Raw genomic sequence first — 17231 nt, forward strand, 5'->3', positions numbered from 1 at the left:
ATTTTTTAGTTGCCGCATGGCCAATGTGCCAACTATCAACCTTAAAAAAATAAAGTGTATTTATTGTGAGCATCTGAAGTAATCATTTAGAAATCAATGTAAATCTTTTCAATTTTTTTAGACAGCCAATGTGTCAAACATTGTTTTATCATTCCTTCTAATTTATTGTGAGCCTAAAACAAATTCTGCAGTGACTTTGCTGCTCATAAATAAAAGATGCCCAGAGCGACTATCCCCACAGCTAAATCCACGTAGTATATACTGTACTGTATGAAACAGCACTTCAAAGCAGAGCCCAGGATACATTTTAATTTGGCCGCCTTAGTTGACCCGCAGAAAAAAACAGCTGTCTATTTGGGTAAAATGATTACGCAAGCGTACTTACAGATGTTTATGCAGATGCAATCAGGCCTGAAGGATTATGTAAAAATAATGATTTGCATTGGAGCGGGGCAGTTAATGTAGTGGTGTGTTAGGGATAACCTTGCATTTTGACACACTCTATTCCTCATAACTTAATTCTGAGCTTTGTACACCTGCGTCACATGCTGCCCATTGCTACGGGGCCTTAAGTTTCACTTAGCAACATGGAGTACTGCTGTCATGTTTATCACGAGTAGCGTCAGTGAAAAGTCTCAATAAGCCATACTGGAAAACACACAGAAGTCTACCATTTTGTATCAGTCACGATACGCTTCTCTCACTTACCTGCTCTAGGTAAGTGTAGCTCCATATCTTCCCGTCAGCAAACACCCGAGACACCAAGCGTCCCTGGGTGTCATAGCCCAACTTCTCTGTTGTAGGGCCTCTCTGCAGAGTGCTAATTTGCCCGCTGCTGGTACGACTCACGTTGACCGGCAGCAGCTTACTGCTGGGCACCCACAGCACGGGGTGCCCTGCCGTGTCATATATGATTTTCAGTAGAAACTTCCTGTGGTCGTCGTAAATCTTCTCTGTCCTCAGGGTGCGATCGTAGTCAACCGAGAGGATGTTGCGGCCATTCACCTGTTGGGCCGTAACCAGAGTAGAGTCGTACTGTTAGATCTGGACATGCTTTTGGTATAGATGTATGCAGGTAGTTTAATTTGTTTCTATTTTATCAATTTGTTGCTTGCACAATCAAGTTATTTTCTTTTTCTTTTTGTGGGGCGTCTATGAGACTTCTTGCTTGGGTGCTGTTCACCCATCAAATATAATCACTGGTGACATTTGACTCCGTTTCACCAATCAAACAGAGCCAGGCAGCCACATGACTGCACACAGCCTTTTCCAGCTTGTCAAAGTGACTCATTTCCATAAAGACGGCGGGCCAAAGAACTGGAGGATACCCCAGTATGGGTCTACGTTTCAAGTATACCCTTGGCCTCACAGTAGGCTAAAGTCGAGTTGAGCCTTTCCAAAGTTTTAGCTTTCAAGTTGACATAAGTCATACTCGACTCGCAAACATACCCTCAATTTGCGTCCAAACACGATGACCTTCCCTCTGGCTTGCTCTTTGCGGAAGCGCCACTCCACCAGGTTCTGCCCGCTCTCGCCCGGCAAGCTCATGTTGCGCCTGGCCACCGTCGGGTTGGCGGCTCCCGCCAGAATGTGAGGCTCAGTCTGGTAGTGTGTGTCCATCCCATTTGCGTACGTGACCCGCAGTGAGTTGTCAAAGCCCACCTGGTAGCTGCTTTTGCACTGGTCTGGAGAGCAAGAATACATACTGTACTTACAGGCATGATAAAATAAAATAAAGAAAAATAACAGGTTTAGGTCTTAGCTTATTCTTCGAAAACACACACTAGTCAATAACCAAGCTTGGTCAGGCTGGTCAGGCAAGTTTGGTCAGGCTGCTCGCCTGGTTGGGTGGGCCTGTTGGTGGCGTCCGGGAACCGATTTACCAATTCCAAATGATTGGTACTAGCTGCAACTTACACACAGACATTACTCAAGATGAACTGAGCGAGGAGTGTGCGGACTTAAGTCTGGGATTGATAACAACATGAATCAATGACTATCATAATCAAAGTATATGACTGATGCGTGCAGTAAGAATCGATGGGGACGGGTTACTAATAAGCCATGGCTTCTACCCGTCAGCCAGCCCTTCTTGTTGCAAATTATATTATGTGATCGATGTAACCTGTAATAATGTGTCCGAAAGGAAAAAATGAATAAAACAAAACAAGATTGCATTTACCTATTTCCTTTTGCCTATCCTCATCAGGGTCAAGGTTAAAATGGAGTCTATCACAGATGATCTGGGTGAAAAGCGAACTACACCACGGAATGTCCATTGTTCACTAACCAAGACTCCATCCATACATTTTCTATACTGATTTTCCTCATCGTGGTCACAGCTAAGCTTGAGTCTATCTATCCCAGCGGCATACTACATCCTGGACTGCCTGCCAAACAAAGAGCCAGCTCTTTGTTTTGGGAGAAATATAGAATGAAAAGAAAGTGATGTTATAGGAGAGTGATTCCAGGATTAGAGGATTACGTGTGCTTAGCTCCCAGCCAGGTAAGATCAATTTCACTGATATGTTTATTTTAAAACAGATTCATTCCCATGTTTATGAACGAGAAACTTTTTGGGGAAAGTCTGTGGCTATTTAAATAATTATTAAATAAGGATATTTACAGTAAAGGTTCAGGGATGTTGATGTTGGAGGATTGGGTGAAAATGCCACTTCATTACCAGACCAGAAACCAGAAGTACTTTGTTACAAAAAAGACAATATTTACTTCTTTGAAAATCCACCAAATTTGCGGACACATTTGCATTGGGAAAGAAAATCCACCATTAGATTTACTTTTGTAAATCTGTATTACTTTTGTAAAAAAAAAAATAAAATGACACCCCACTTGCTGGTCAAATAAAAAGGTTTAAAGTGTGACCCAAAATTAGATAGAGGCAGAGAGACTTGCAATGTTTATATTCAGGACAAAACCTTCCATCAAAGACCAACCAATAGCCTTTTACCTCTGAGTGAGAATCCAATGACCAGCTCTAAGTGAGAATATACTCATACAGAATTGGAAACGCGAATGGTGCAAGACAAACGAGTGCACCATCTGGCCATTAAGCAACAGGACGCCGTTTAATACGAGGCTGATGTGTAAGGTGACAACCCAATCCAGCCCACTGAGCGACTCATCGTTTATGCTGACATCTGTCTTCGATGACACATGACTGCAGCTCGCTCCGGCGACCCTTCACACACACTGACAAATAACGCACCCTGGGAGTGGGTCTAGTAAAAATGTTGGTGGTGATGCGAACTACACCTTAGACTGGTCTCAATGTTCAGTGCCGGTTGCACCACTATGCTAGCGACACACAACATTGCTCAAGCACATCTCAACAGTCGTTGATATTTTGGCCTGTAACTCTTTGGGCCACAGTGATCTTTAGACCACACAGGGTCTTGAACCTATACACTTCTGGTCCCCAAGCCATGTCCTCAAATATAAGTACTTTTATTCTGCCAATGATTAGAGGCCCTACTGGGAAGTGAACCACAAAACACTGTAAAAACTAGACCTTCCAAGACAGACCAAGACTTTATCCATCCATTTCCTACCACTAATCCTTTTCAGGGATCTATCCCGGCTGACTTTGGGCAAGAGTTGGAGTACACTCTGGACTGGTCACCAGTCAGTAGCCAAGACCTCTATTTGCAACGGGTGGTACCAAATAACTCACCCTGGGAGAGGGTGTAGTAGGCGTGAATGCTGGAGGTGTTGGTGGTGATGCTGATCTCCTCGTCGCTGAGCGAGCTCTCGATGTCCACTGTAAAGGCGCTGTAGATGTCCGTGTAAAGGTTGTTCACCATGCCGGTGGGGAAAGTGACGTTCATGAGACGACCCTCGCTGTCATAGCTGGTTCGGAGGACAAAAAGTAGCAGAGGTTTTATTAAACAGCCTCTCTATCATTACTGTCATTACTAATGATTGGCTTGACTACTGTGAGTTCGAAATAAACAAACAAACAAACACAAAAAAACCCAAAAAATGCTACTTTGAAACCCTATCCTAGTCTTTAATTGCTTGTTTGAAACCTTAAGCCTGACTTGAAACCCAAATTTGAATTTCTAGCTGTGGCTTCAAACCCTGACTCAGTCTTGCAACATGGTTGTTAACATGGTGGAATAGCAGCAGTTCTTGGGTATGCCAGTTGTGGGTAAATAAGACGGTGCTAAGTTTTGCATCAACTTTGTGGTCGGCGGAAGCAGCAGGGAATGCTTTTTGACAAATTTCAATTGCTAAACAAACTAATCTGCTCCACTTGAAGGTGACTTCATTTGCATAATTAAATGAGTCTGCACAACCAGGGAGCCTTCACTTGTTTCATCTGACACCACACGAAAACACATTTCAGCAAGCATAAATCAACTAACTCAATCTTGACTCCCTAACTTTAAATCCCAACACTCTTATTTGAAGCCATACTTTAAAGCCCTAAAACTTCCTTCAAATATAAACTCAAAACTGTCTATCTGTCTTGAAACCTGAAACCTGTCTTGAATATACGTTAAAACCCTAACAAAGTGCTGGAGTGGACTTTATCATAAACTGCTTGTATAGATTGTACATATTGATTTTAGATCCAGTCCGATATAATCAATCAATCAAGACACAATTTAAATCTAAAACCTGACTTGAAACTCTGACCTTGTGTTTAATGCTTATCTTCGACTCCCTCTGATTCAAAGTGTTGCTCCCGTACTTACTCGTAGAAGGTAGTCCACCCAATCTCTGAGGTCTTTGTGGCCAACAAGCCATTGTTGCCGTGGTAGGTGAGCAGCACCAGCTCTTGCCCCTGCGCCGTGAGAGTCCTGAGCCCGCCATTGGTACCCATCGTAAGCCAGATCACCTGGTTGTCCGGGGCCACGATGCGCACCGGCGTACGGCTGGAGTCTCTGCGTATCCTCAATGTGTTTCCGTTGCTGTCCGTCACCGCTGTGATGTCATTCTCCGTGCTGTAGCTGAAAGTGTACTTGAAGTCTCCGGTGAGCAAGCTGGCCGTGTGCTGGTGCGTGCCGTTACCGTCGAACACATACAGCTCCTGGGCGTCCGGCGACGCCACCTCGTAGCCATTGGACACCGGCGCTGGCCCATTACGAGACACGGCCCGGATTCGGATGTTACCCAGGTCGGCCACGTAGAGCGTCCCGTCCGGCGCAGCCACCAGTGAGGACGGCGCGTTGAGCCTGGCGTCTTTGGAGTAGCCGTCGCCCGCCTGGTAGCAGTCGCAGTTGGCGTCGTTCTTGCAGTCGCAGTCCGAGGGCACCCCGGCCAAGTGCGTGATCTCACCGTCCACGGAGACCTTGCGGATGCGGCTCAGTTTCCTCTCGTCCGTCTCGGCGATGTAGATGGCGCCGTGGTAGGAGACGGCGATGGACGCGGCCGACTCCAGGGGGGTGAACTGCGCCCGTTGGCCGCCGGACGGAAATCCGCGCTCGAGCACGGAGAGCGGGCAGTGGACAGGGCGTCCTGCCGCAATGCTGACCTGGCCATTGTCGGTGATGCGCAGGACAATGTTGTTGTCCAGCACGAACAGCGAGTTGTCCATCGGGCTCACCGCCAGGTCTGTTGGCCACTCCAGAATAACCTGACACATCAAAAAATATCAAGTGGTCATTTTTTCATTTTAAAAATTTTTATTCATCGTTTTGAAACTCTTCTGTATAGTGGATGAAGTTTTAAACTATATATTTTTTTAATATATTCAACGTTTATTTATTATTATGACTGTGACTAGTCATTGAAAACATTTTTTTTTAATAACGCACATTGCTCGTTTTGCATTTCAAGGCTAGAGAAAAATAGTTTCTAAACTACAGTGACTGCATTAACTGTTTCTGCAAAGATTAAATAGACCAATTATATTCAAGTAAAATGAAATAAGTTACTATGCAATTGTTCACACAGCACTATTAAACGCATATTCAACATATCACAATAACATATCAGCACATTACAAAACAAGACCAGCAATCACATTCAGCATGTCAAAATGATTGGCCTGGCCTTCCAAATGTGTCATTAAAGCTGTCAGCATGCTGATGAAATGTGTTTGGCGATTAATAAAAACAATAACAGCACATAACTGATAGTCAAGCTAATTATTTTCCTCTTGGATGCTTGACAACCTTACGTTGCAGCGCTATTGGCTCACAGCAAACGACTTTTCATTAATTGGCAGTGCGCGACCAGCTCCACTTTTGTCTCGCGCCGTTTTTAGAGCGCCCACGCCAGCGTAGATTGCTTTCTCGCCATTAGTCATTTAAGTGTTGTACGCAGCCAGTAAACAACCTCTCGGTCCAATTTCTATCCAAGTGCCTCTGGTGACACTTTTGCTGTCGGCGTTGTTTGGTTTTGATGCTTTTGACTACTTTGTTTGCCAGTGCTGCACTCAAATTTGGCCTTTTAATCCTTGACACTCATTTTTTGTGTGGAAATGGGTGATTAATTTTTCCAAATAATGCGTATCAAACAAATAACTAACCAATAAAAGGCGAGAAAAGAGGCAGCTGGATCTGGTGGGTCAATGATCTACTTGGCCCGGGTGGAACCGGACTGTATCGGTGAACCCCACCAATCAGACCTGCACCTTTTTTTTTTTCTTGGAAATGGGTGATTTCATTTTTACAAAATCATGCATACAAACTAAGAAAAAGAAACTACAATAAATATACTGTAAACCCGACACCATTCCTACATAACAGAGTTTAAAAAATTAATTTAAAAAAGTATAATAAGCACTTTAGTTTTTCTTCCTCAGCAGTCTATCCACTTCTGAGCCTATGGACGCCATACAATAATCACCTAGTAAACATTAACATGAAACCTTTTTTTCTTTTTTTTTTACAACAATGCAAGTGGACTGTAACGGTGAAATCCTCCAGCCAGACATGGACCACAATTTTGTGTTTTGTGTTTTTTCCTGGCACCTATTTTTTTACAGATATGGGTAATGACATTTTTGCGATATTTTGCATAAAACTAAATAACTAACCAAGAAAATGGCACTATAAATATCACTTAACATAATTTTGGACAATAGAGAGTTGAAGAAAAAGAGGAACATAGGTTCCACTCCCAGCAGTCCATCCATTTTAGAATCGGTTTTCCCCGTGTTAAGCCAAGAGGACCGGCAAATATTACGTAAAAATAAGCTTTATTAAAGAAAAAAAAGTGTGAGCTGGAGCTGGTGGGTTTCTGCCCAACTTGCCCAAGATGTGATTAAACTGTAAAAACAAACAAACAAACAAACAAAAACAACTTTTCCAAACCAGAATTGCAAAAAAATCAAATTTTCACGGTGATGCCCATTTTATGAAAACATGCATGTAAACTAAATGACTAACAAAGGAACTAACAGCAATATAAAAATAACCCCACACTGTGCACACATGGTTCAGTTGAAGAGTAAAAAGGGGAAAATAGGAAATGTATGCATTGGATCCCACTGGGCCTGGTAGGTCACTGCCCCACTTGACCCCAATGTAAGCAGAACGGTACGGCAAACTCCTTGTTGTATTTTTCTTGACACACATTCTTTGCTGACAGAAACCATGTAAATATAGCAAAACGATGGGTATGAACTTAATAACTAACCCCAAAAAAACAATGGCAATAAAAATATATACAACGTCATTTGAACACAGGAGAGTTCAAGAAAAGGAGGAAAATAGGAACTGCAGGTTTCATTCTCAGCACTCTTGCCACTTAAGATTCACTTTCGGCAGGTTAGGCCTGTCGGAGGGCTGATGAATGCCTTCATTTCTATGTGCTAAAATCCTTTTCTGCCTTTTTAGATTTCCTGCAATCGTCATCTGAAAAGCTGTATAAAAAAAAAAGAAGATGCTGCACTGCTTCAGCAGAAGGTATTGTAACGATATGACCTATTGTGCCGAGCGAGCGGGGCTACTTTAGAATCATTTCATTGAAAAAGAGTTCCTTTTTTCTTCTTCATTTTTTGCTTACTGGGGCTGCTTCATTACCATGGACGCTCCATCTCCACCGAGCTCTAATTCTACCGCATTTCACTTCAAAACCAAGCCCTACCTGAGTAATTACTTTTCCCGGCGTAACATTGGCTGTGAGTGAGACGCTCACAGCGACAACAAACACTTCACGGACTCTCCTTCAAGCGCATATTTTCCGCCGGCTACTTTTTGTTTTCTTTCTTTCGGGAGAATGATGACGCTTGTTTACTTGAGGAGCAAAGAGTAAGGAGAAAGCTTTTTTCCCTGCCTCTTCCGCTGCTCGCTCCAAGTGGCTGATAATTGAGTTCTCTTGTCGTACTCACTAATAATGTGGCTGCACACAGAAATGCACTTTTACGCTGTTATTCATCCATGTATAATTCAGGTTAATTTAAAATCTCCCCCAAAATAAAATTGCTTTAATACAAAGGTAGACAACAGCAATCAGAAATGTTACATGATTTCAGAATTGTACATATTTCTTTTTATAAATAAGATAATATTTATATTTTAGGGCCCGACCGATTAAGCGGCCGCGATTATAATTAGCCAATCATTGCCCTTCAAAAATCGGCCAAAATAATTGGCCAATTGGGTCAAATGGCCCATTATTTTCCCCTTAAATTGTTATCATCTAAGAAAGTATGAAAGTACCCTGAATGCACCATTTTGCTTGCGTAGCATTAGCAACTAACAAGTGTGTAGCGTATGCTATTCTGGTTATTCTGTTGACGATAAGAATTACATCCACTGTATATTTAAAAACAAAACATGTTTCTTTTTTAAAACATTGCTTGCCTAGCGCTAATGCTAAAAGCGAAGGGAGGATCCCATTCAAATGCTAACAGGAAGTTAGCATTGACTAAGTAGTAGTAGTATATTTCTTTCAAATTACGAATATTCACACACAAATGCTATGGGAACGCACACCCACAGGTAAGATAACACTACGCAAAGTTACAAATTCTTCCCAATGTGCGAAAAATGAGTTATTTTAATAGAATTCAAACACAACTTTCTTCTGTACTCACTTTAAGTGTGTATACCATGGATGCACGTCATCAGACTGCCCCCAAGAGGCCAAAACGCACAGGAACAGGCAGTATTTTTTATATTTAAAGTTGATATTTCAAGGATTCAAAGACTTTCTTTTCTCCAAATTCTGTGTTCCATTGACAGTATGCACGTTATAGTCACTATGTTATTTACCTGATTGACATCCATGCTGTTATCGCAGGTCAGCGGTCGTGCCGACGTCAAGTCGTTGGAGCCCAGGAAGGTGGAAATGATGCCGTTCTGGTCCAACTTGCGGATGGTGGTGCCGTCCACAAAGTAAATCAGGCCGTTCTTGTCAACGGCGATGCCTGCAAGTCAGGTCAAGTACGTTGAGATAACAGGGTTGAAAGGCCACGGATCGGCTCGCACGAGTCAGTGGAGACGACGCGGCGGATTACATGTGTTGAGCTTGCCTCCCCATTATTCAGGTCACTGGCAAAAAGCACCGCCATCAATAATTCACTGGATGCTTTTCTGCTTTTAAATAATTTCTTAGGCAGAAGTGGCAAAAGCTGTAGTCATAGTTTTGCGTACATACTGTACGTGCACTTGTCAGCCCGGCTAAAAAGCACTCCTGTCGGGAAGGAAATTCTGAGTGCATTTGGGAGATTTTGTCTTGGCTGAAAGCCGTAAAATGGACTAAAGTCCGCTTTAGGTGTTATTTATAAAGCCTGAGAATATGCATATTTTTGTCTTTGACTGAGTTATAACAAGCTGTGGCACTTCATCTAAATATACAAGTCATTCTGGACCTTTATTTAATGGGTGAAAGCCATAAAATGTACTAAATTTGCTCAGGTTGTCACGAGAAGGCTACAAGCAAGGCGTGCAGCAACCCGATTGAGGTGGCCCAATGTGACTTAAGCGAACCAATGCAAAAAAAAAAAAAGACTCACACCTGCACCCCAAGTCATTGAGCACCACTTATCTACCAGCGTGCTGCAATAGAAAAATTGTGACACTGGGTTTTGAGGCTTCACATACAATTACACATTATACAGTACTACGTGTACACATACACATACATGACATTACTTGGTGACGGTTGGCCACTCATGAAAACTGAAAGCAAAGACTTGTGTCATAACACGTTGCAAATCAGTCAAATACAAAAATATGTATACAACTAGTTTGGGACTTTTTTTCTCAGCAGGTGAAATCCAGAACATTTTCCAAACATGCTTGCGATTTGGTGTTATCTTGCGAAGGCTAACACAAAAGCATAGCCAAGTTTCATTGCTCAACTTATTACAACTCAAGTCAAATACTATGAAAATATATGACATGTTTGGAGCATTTTTTGACCTGTGTGAAAGTGAAAATGTACCATAATTGCATAAAGGGATACTTGACTCATTGAGCTATTTTCAGCAGTAAGAAGATCATATTTTGAAAATAATTAATGTTATAACTTCATTACTTTTCATGAACAAAAACTAATTTTGCCACTTGCTGTCAAATAAATATGACATCCTCATGCTCAGGAAACAGGTAACGATCAATTGTGGCTCATTTTGCTGACCAAAACCCAGAAAACAGGTGAGCCGTGATTCGTCGTTACCTATTTCCTTAGCATGTGTGATGTCATCTTCAGTCGACAGCAAGTGGAAAAATGTGTTTTTGAAGGTATTAATTGAACATACCCGTGGCCCTTGTCCGAGGACCAAAAATGCCAAAATTAAAAATAACTAACTAAAAATAAAAACAGATATAAAAAATATAGTTAAAAAATTAAATAAAAAAAATATATAAATGGAAATAAAAACAACCAAATATATATATATATATATATATATATATATATATATATATATATATATCCCTAAATAAATAAAAAACGAGATTAACAAAAAACAAAAAAAATATGTTGAAATAAATACACAAATAAATACACAAATAAATATATAAATTGAATTAAATATCAATCAATAAATAAAAACGCTCTACCTTTCAATGGTCGAGTGAGCGGGGTCGGCTTACAAGGAAGTCTTGCATGGAGAGCTCCAGCAATGGACGACTATTTTGTCCACTGTCACCTCGAATTGTTGTCCAGCAACTCAAGTTGAAAGGTGTGGTGACAGTGGACAAGATAGTCGTCCATTGCTGGAGCTCTCCATGCAAGCCGGCGACGGCGGCAAGACTTCCTTGTTTTCCGACCCACTCACTCTAGGCAGTTTGCAACAGCGGAGCCCAACCCACGACACTCTTAGGACTGCCCCCTCATTTGAATAACATTTCAACTTAACAGAGTCTGCAGCATCAAATAAATAAATGTGAGAGCGTTTTTATTTATTGATTGATATTTAATTATATTTCAACATTTATTTCAACATTTATTTGTTATATATATATTTTTTATCTCGTTTTTTATTTTTGTATTTATTTTTTACTTGTAAAATGCAACTTTACCACAGTCTCTACAAATATATGCATTATTATTAAATGTATTACTGTTAATTGTTGACCTATCTGCTGCGTTCCAACTGGAATTCCCTCAGTACAGGCTTTCCAAGTAAGGGGCGGCCATTAATCGCGTGTTAAAAAAGTTAAAAAGTGGTGTTAAAGGAACAAAATGAACGCACTAATTTTGACACCCCTAATTTAAATATTCAAATTTAAATTCAGGGACTGGTTTCTATCGTATTTCTTTAAACATGCTATTTTTGGCTAATGCTAATAAAGTGGAAGTCATAAAATGGATGCCTACTGCTGTATTTTGGCCCATATATGCATTTAGAAATGTTTATTTGCATGACATGACTTCTCTGATTTGCTGTGATGTATTCACAGTATTTCTTTATACAGCACCTCTGCGAGGGATCTCAATTTTTACAGCTTGAATTAAGTCTTTAAAAAAAGCTTTTACAAGGTGAAAGCGTTCGGGTCAACTAGTCCTTGGGAGAGTTTGCCGTCTCGTTTGACCGTGTGAGTCTCAGACTGATGAAGAGTGTCACATCTGAGCAGAGTTCATCAAAATGTCTCAGAGAAAGATGGAGGGAGGGTGGAAAACACACGCAGGAAAAAAAAAGCCATCTGCTGTTTTTTCCGCGGTCTCGGTTTCCACCCACTCCATCATTACAGACTTTCTTGCCTGGGCTGAAAGGCTCGCATCGAGCGCAGTTGGCGTCGGGAGCCGGCGGCGGCGACAGCAAAAACATTGGTTTGGGCTTTTCATCTTGGGGAATGTGTCGAAACGTGAACTGTGCAAATGGCACAAATCAGCCCCCTCAGACAACAGGTTACAATCGGTGAGAACTTTACGGGCAAGGTTTGTGCAAAAACAACATCATGTAAAAATAATAATAATTTGAAAGACTAAAAAGAGAAATGGAGCACAATGTTTTTGCTGTGATGTGTTGTAGTTTCCTACACTCCCCTGTTAAAGTATTGAAACAGTGAGACCAACTGCTTTATTTTTTTTCTTTTTTGAATTGAGTTTTGAATTGAATAAAACAATTATTTATACATTTGAATTGACATTACATTTAAAAAAATATATTTGCATACAATATTTCTGATTAAAATTACTTTTACTGAGCAATAATAATAACAACAACAATAAGAATAATAATATCGTGAGAAAAAATAATTTAACAATTTTGAAACCCTTATTTGTGTAAGTTGGAAAACAATTTAAAACTTTTTTTTCTCCCCAAAAAGGACAATCTGTCAGTGGTCTAATTTGGAATGACTTTGCTCAACAGTTGCTACGCCAACATATAGCAAGATAGCAATTTGAGTGTAGAAAGTGCTGGCAGAGTAATTTTACATCGCGCCATGTCTGTGGTCAGGTCCTTTTTTTGAAAGGGAATAACTTAATGCTACCATGCTCACAACTGGCATGCTAACTTATAGCAATATGGCAGCCTAGAAAAAAACCGCCAAGGCAGCTTGATAGAGATTTCACATTGAGCCCTTTGGAAATGAATCATTTTAAAACTGATTAGCTCAAATTCTAACCTACTACTAACAGTTGCTATGCTAACATATCGCAAGATGTCACTTTGAGTACAAAAAGCACAAGGACTCTTAACAGTTTGGTAGCGGCCTTTTTAGCAAATTAACGTGACACATATGGCACAAAAACACAACTGGTAGAGTAAAAACAACACCTTTGGGTCCAGTGAGCGAGGCATCCGGAGATTTGCCGCCATCCCCGCAGTGGTTTTCGTCGAAGGGCAAGCAGTGTTCTCCGGTCCCGGCTACCACCTCGGCATTGGCCTGCAGGTCCTTTGTTCCGGAGAGGATTTTCGGCCGGTAGATCCGCCGCGAGTTGGTGTCTGAGACGTACAGCTGTCCTGTGACCGGGTCGGTGGCCAGATAGTAGCGGTGTGCCGGGTTGTTGCTGCATTCATGAGAATATTTTTTTTAATTACTATCATATTTGGAACACTTGTTTCAAATCAGTGGTGCCTTGACTTACAAGTGTGTTGTTCCGTGAACATACTCAAATCATCTATCCCCATTGAAATAGATATACCGTGAAACAACAACATTGTGTAATGTTTTAGTTTTAAGAAAACTAGCACAAATAGAATGTAAATAATATTATCTTATATATAATATATCATTAGCTTGTGTGTTAGCATTAACCTAGCAGACAGTACAAGTTTTTTAGATTTATAACTTGCCATTTTCATTAGCTTGTCAGTATTGCATATCTCTATGTTTTAGCATTAAGCCAAAGACTTTAAGGCAAAGTTATGCAAAGTAACCCGACAGCATGTACAGTAATTCTCTTTTAAGTTTAAAGTTTGCTGCCACCATCAAGTGCCTGCAATTTAAATGTTTGCTCGCGACTCAAGACAAAAACGATCGGCTACAGCAACAGCTTGTATCGCTAAAAACGTTTAAATTGGATCACTTGTAAGTCAAGGTACCACTGTAACCCTAAACTCATCCAAGCCTTCAAATTCAGCCATTCAAGACAACCCTTCAAACCAGAAATATTGCTCATAGCTTGTGAATGTAACCATTACAATGGGGTACCGCACGAATGCTATTTTTAGACCGCAAGGTCACGTGACTTCGGCAGCTTGAACCGGAAGGAGGTCAAAAAGGAATCGTTGACGACCTATGCTAGTAGGGCTTGTTTTGTTCTCGTTTATCTCCGGGGGGAAAAACATGCAGAGTAAACACAGGTGTTATGGAACTTGCAGAAATGACTCCAGACACGACCCCCCACATATGAAGGATATATTCTTTATTCATTTCCCGAAGACAAAACTTCAGAGGGATAAATGTGAACGTGGATCAACTTGTGCGGTCGTCTAAAAGAGCAGTTTAACGCCAGCGAAGTGAGCCTTTCACCTTCATATGTACATTTTGTTGGGGGCTATGCATGCAATCCTGCTCTTACCGGCCACCGCCGTCCCAAAGAGGTAAGCGGTTGTCTTTATATTATTTTATTTTATTTTTTATTTTATTAATTTTTTTGCCGTTTGGCACTACCCCGACGATAATAATGAATGATGAGGGAAAATGCTAAAATGGCGTTGCCACTGTTGTTCGTTGTTCTTCCTTACCGCCTGATTTTTTTCTCCTGTGCCTCTCGTTCAGCTGTGACGTGTATGACAATTTACCTGTAGGGCTTTTTCTAAAGTAAGAAAACAGGTTTATAAGCGGGAAGGATATAATAATTGAAAGAATTGAGGTATAGCGAGTTTTGTTGGTTGTGCCCAAGAATTTCCAAGTAGAATTACGATCGCTACACACACAAAAAAGCAATACAAATTTCCCCCCAACAACTATGAAAGACGTAAGACAACCAGATATGACAGACAGGGCATATGGTTATAAAGGAAGAATAGCTTGTTGAAACTGGAGAATGTCAGTGTCAGTTGCGTACGAGGGGAAGAAAAAAAAAAACGTTACCTCTGGGTCAGGTCGGCTCTTTTCCCCGTCTTTTTCAGCCATCGAACACTCAAGCCATTTCTTCAACTGAACATTAGTATGTTCTTCGACGTCTATACCAGTGAATTTGGCACCGGGGATATCATTCTCGGACAGAATTAGTAGATTTAGCGCAGTAGCCATCTCGGTAGTGGCCGAGCCAAGTTTGACCCCCTCGCTAGACTCATGAATATTAATCAAGTGTGGTGACGTATATCTTGCGGTACCCCATTTAACTAGTAATTCAGCTCATGTATTTATAACTCGCTGAATGAGCAATTCGTATTGGCAGCTTCAAATAAGCTTTCATGGTTGGAGGGTGAGGTTGGGTAAGGAAGTTAAAGACCCTGTAAAGTGATATGAGGCTGTCAAGTTCGTCACCGCTTTGCTGTTCACAAAACAGAGATGCTTCAGGGAAAGTCAATCTTTTATTATGTTCAGTAACCCACAAGCTAACAAACCTAATCATCTCTGGAAAAACCCATGAAATAACGAGGTACAACCCACGATAAACCCTGTAATGTATGAATGTTGGACCCAAATACAAATCTGCAATATAGTGAATCCACGATAAGTCAACCGAGAAGTAGCGAGGGATCACTATACTCTTTTTTTTGGTTGTTGTGGTGTTTCAAATATTAAAGACATGTTTTATTTTCACTTTACAGGGATTTGAAGGTGAAGGACAGGTTAGGGCTCAGATTTAGGGGGTTTGGGATTAGGGTCATTCCGGGTCAGAGTTGGGTTTGAGGGTTACAGTTAAGGGTTGATCAGCGAGCGAGCAGAGGTGAAGCAAGCTAAAAAAGGTGTGCGGTGGCGATGGTATTGCTAGTTGTGCAATGACAGTGGGAAAAGCGTGGATGTGACTGTTGAACCCTTTCCCCGTGCAAAATGTGGGTATTGCAAATCACCAAGACATATGCTATACAGGTGTTAGGGTTTGAGGGTAGAGGATCACCAAGAGGAAAGCAAATATGTGGCATGGTTGCCCTGGCATTGCCTCAAACCAATTTGAACATGCTGTGGTTGGGGAACTATTGATTTGAAAGCACTCTTTCCATTGTTGTATAGTATATTAAAGATGTGCATTTTCTTGATTGTTTACTGTTAAATTCTAGAATGGTTCTCTAAGAAAACGTGAATAGATTTGCTTGATCGTCAAAGATAAAATCGTACATATTTGTTATTTAATACAACTATATCTTTAACAAATTCTACGTCTTTGTGCTACTTTCTTCTCTGAGGCTGTGAATAATTTCAGGCTTGATTGTGTCTTTTCGCCTTGGAACCTGCATTTTCGGAAGCATTTTCATCAGCCATTGCAAACAAGACGCTACTTTTTTCTTTTCTTTTTTTTACTCTCTCCATCAGTGGTAATTAGACGGTAATTGGCCTGCTGTAATTATACATGTGGTAATCACTGGGGTGCCAAAGGAACAGCAAAAAAAAAAGAAAAAAAAGAGGGAGAGCTTTATTTATGTGAAGATGATGAGCGTCATCATAGATATGCTGGTGGTAATGAGCGTGCACTAAAAGAGAACACACCTACCTGTGTCTAAAATCTTTATTTCTACAAAAAAAAAAGACAAGAAAGGAAGAAAGAAAGGACACAAGGAATAGAGAAAGAAAAGATCAGGAAGTTTCCCACAAAAGACATTTTATAACATTTCCCCCGCAAATTAAAACAGTTTGTCTTAGTAATTAGGCCGTTTTGGTTGACGATTGAGCTTTTGCTCACCAGATTTAATTCCTCCCTCGGGTAGTCGATGCGAGAAGTTGTGGATGCAAATGATCGAGTTTTATTGAAAACATTGTTGATTCCTAAAGGAAAATTTGATTCATCAGGTCTGTCCATTCCTGATGCAGTAATAAGTGATTAATTACTAGAAATGTACCGTTAAAAATTCCCCATTTCTCTCATCCTGTGTATCGTATCTTGTTCCGATGTTTTCTGCTGACTGTCTAGTCAGGAAATTAGACTGACTTAATTTTTCCCTCATCTAGTCGATGCCGATGAGAATTGTGGATTAGTATTAGCATAAATCAATGAATCAGGCCCACCATTACTGGACTCGACAAGTGATAAGTGACTATTTAACTGTTTACAATACTTTTTTTCTGTAAAAAAAATTATCCCACACTAAACTTTCTCTTGTCCCTGCTTCCCATTTAGGCAGCAAATGGACCTGATCAACTGAATTTCTTACTTAGTTTGTCGAAGGCGAGAATGATCAAATTCCGCATCATTGACATTTTTAATTATGATAAATGACTAAATTGATTAATCAGACCCAGAAGCGTCCT

The 17231-nt window shown here is 40.8% G+C and overlaps 1 protein-coding gene across 8 annotated transcripts in view; it reads right to left on the reverse strand.

Annotated features, from left to right (window-relative positions):
• Nucleotides 1-17231, reverse strand: part of LOC147168368 (teneurin-3) — a 215617-nt gene that overhangs the window by 11786 nt on the left and 186600 nt on the right. For 6 of the 8 annotated variants that reach the window (XM_086084930.1, XM_086084935.1, XM_086084933.1 and 3 more), the window contains 7 exons: nucleotides 16477-16497; nucleotides 13148-13380; nucleotides 9189-9343; nucleotides 4719-5599; nucleotides 3692-3867; nucleotides 1450-1685; nucleotides 709-1005 (listed from right to left, as the gene is read on the reverse strand). In XM_086084930.1, coding sequence (XP_085941056.1) covers nucleotides 709-1005; nucleotides 1450-1685; nucleotides 3692-3867; nucleotides 4719-5599; nucleotides 9189-9343; nucleotides 13148-13380; nucleotides 16477-16497 — 1999 coding nt within the window. The remainder of the gene's footprint in view (nucleotides 1-708; nucleotides 1006-1449; nucleotides 1686-3691; nucleotides 3868-4718; nucleotides 5600-9188; nucleotides 9344-13147; nucleotides 13381-16476; nucleotides 16498-17231) is intronic. The other 2 variants (XM_086084934.1, XM_086084931.1) reach the window with 1 other exon arrangement.

This window comes from Leptonotus elevatus, chromosome 9 (assembly GCF_054856555.1).
Source record: "Leptonotus elevatus isolate MCC_2025b chromosome 9, RoL_Lele_1.0, whole genome shotgun sequence".
Lineage (NCBI taxonomy): Eukaryota > Metazoa > Chordata > Actinopteri > Syngnathiformes > Syngnathidae > Leptonotus > Leptonotus elevatus.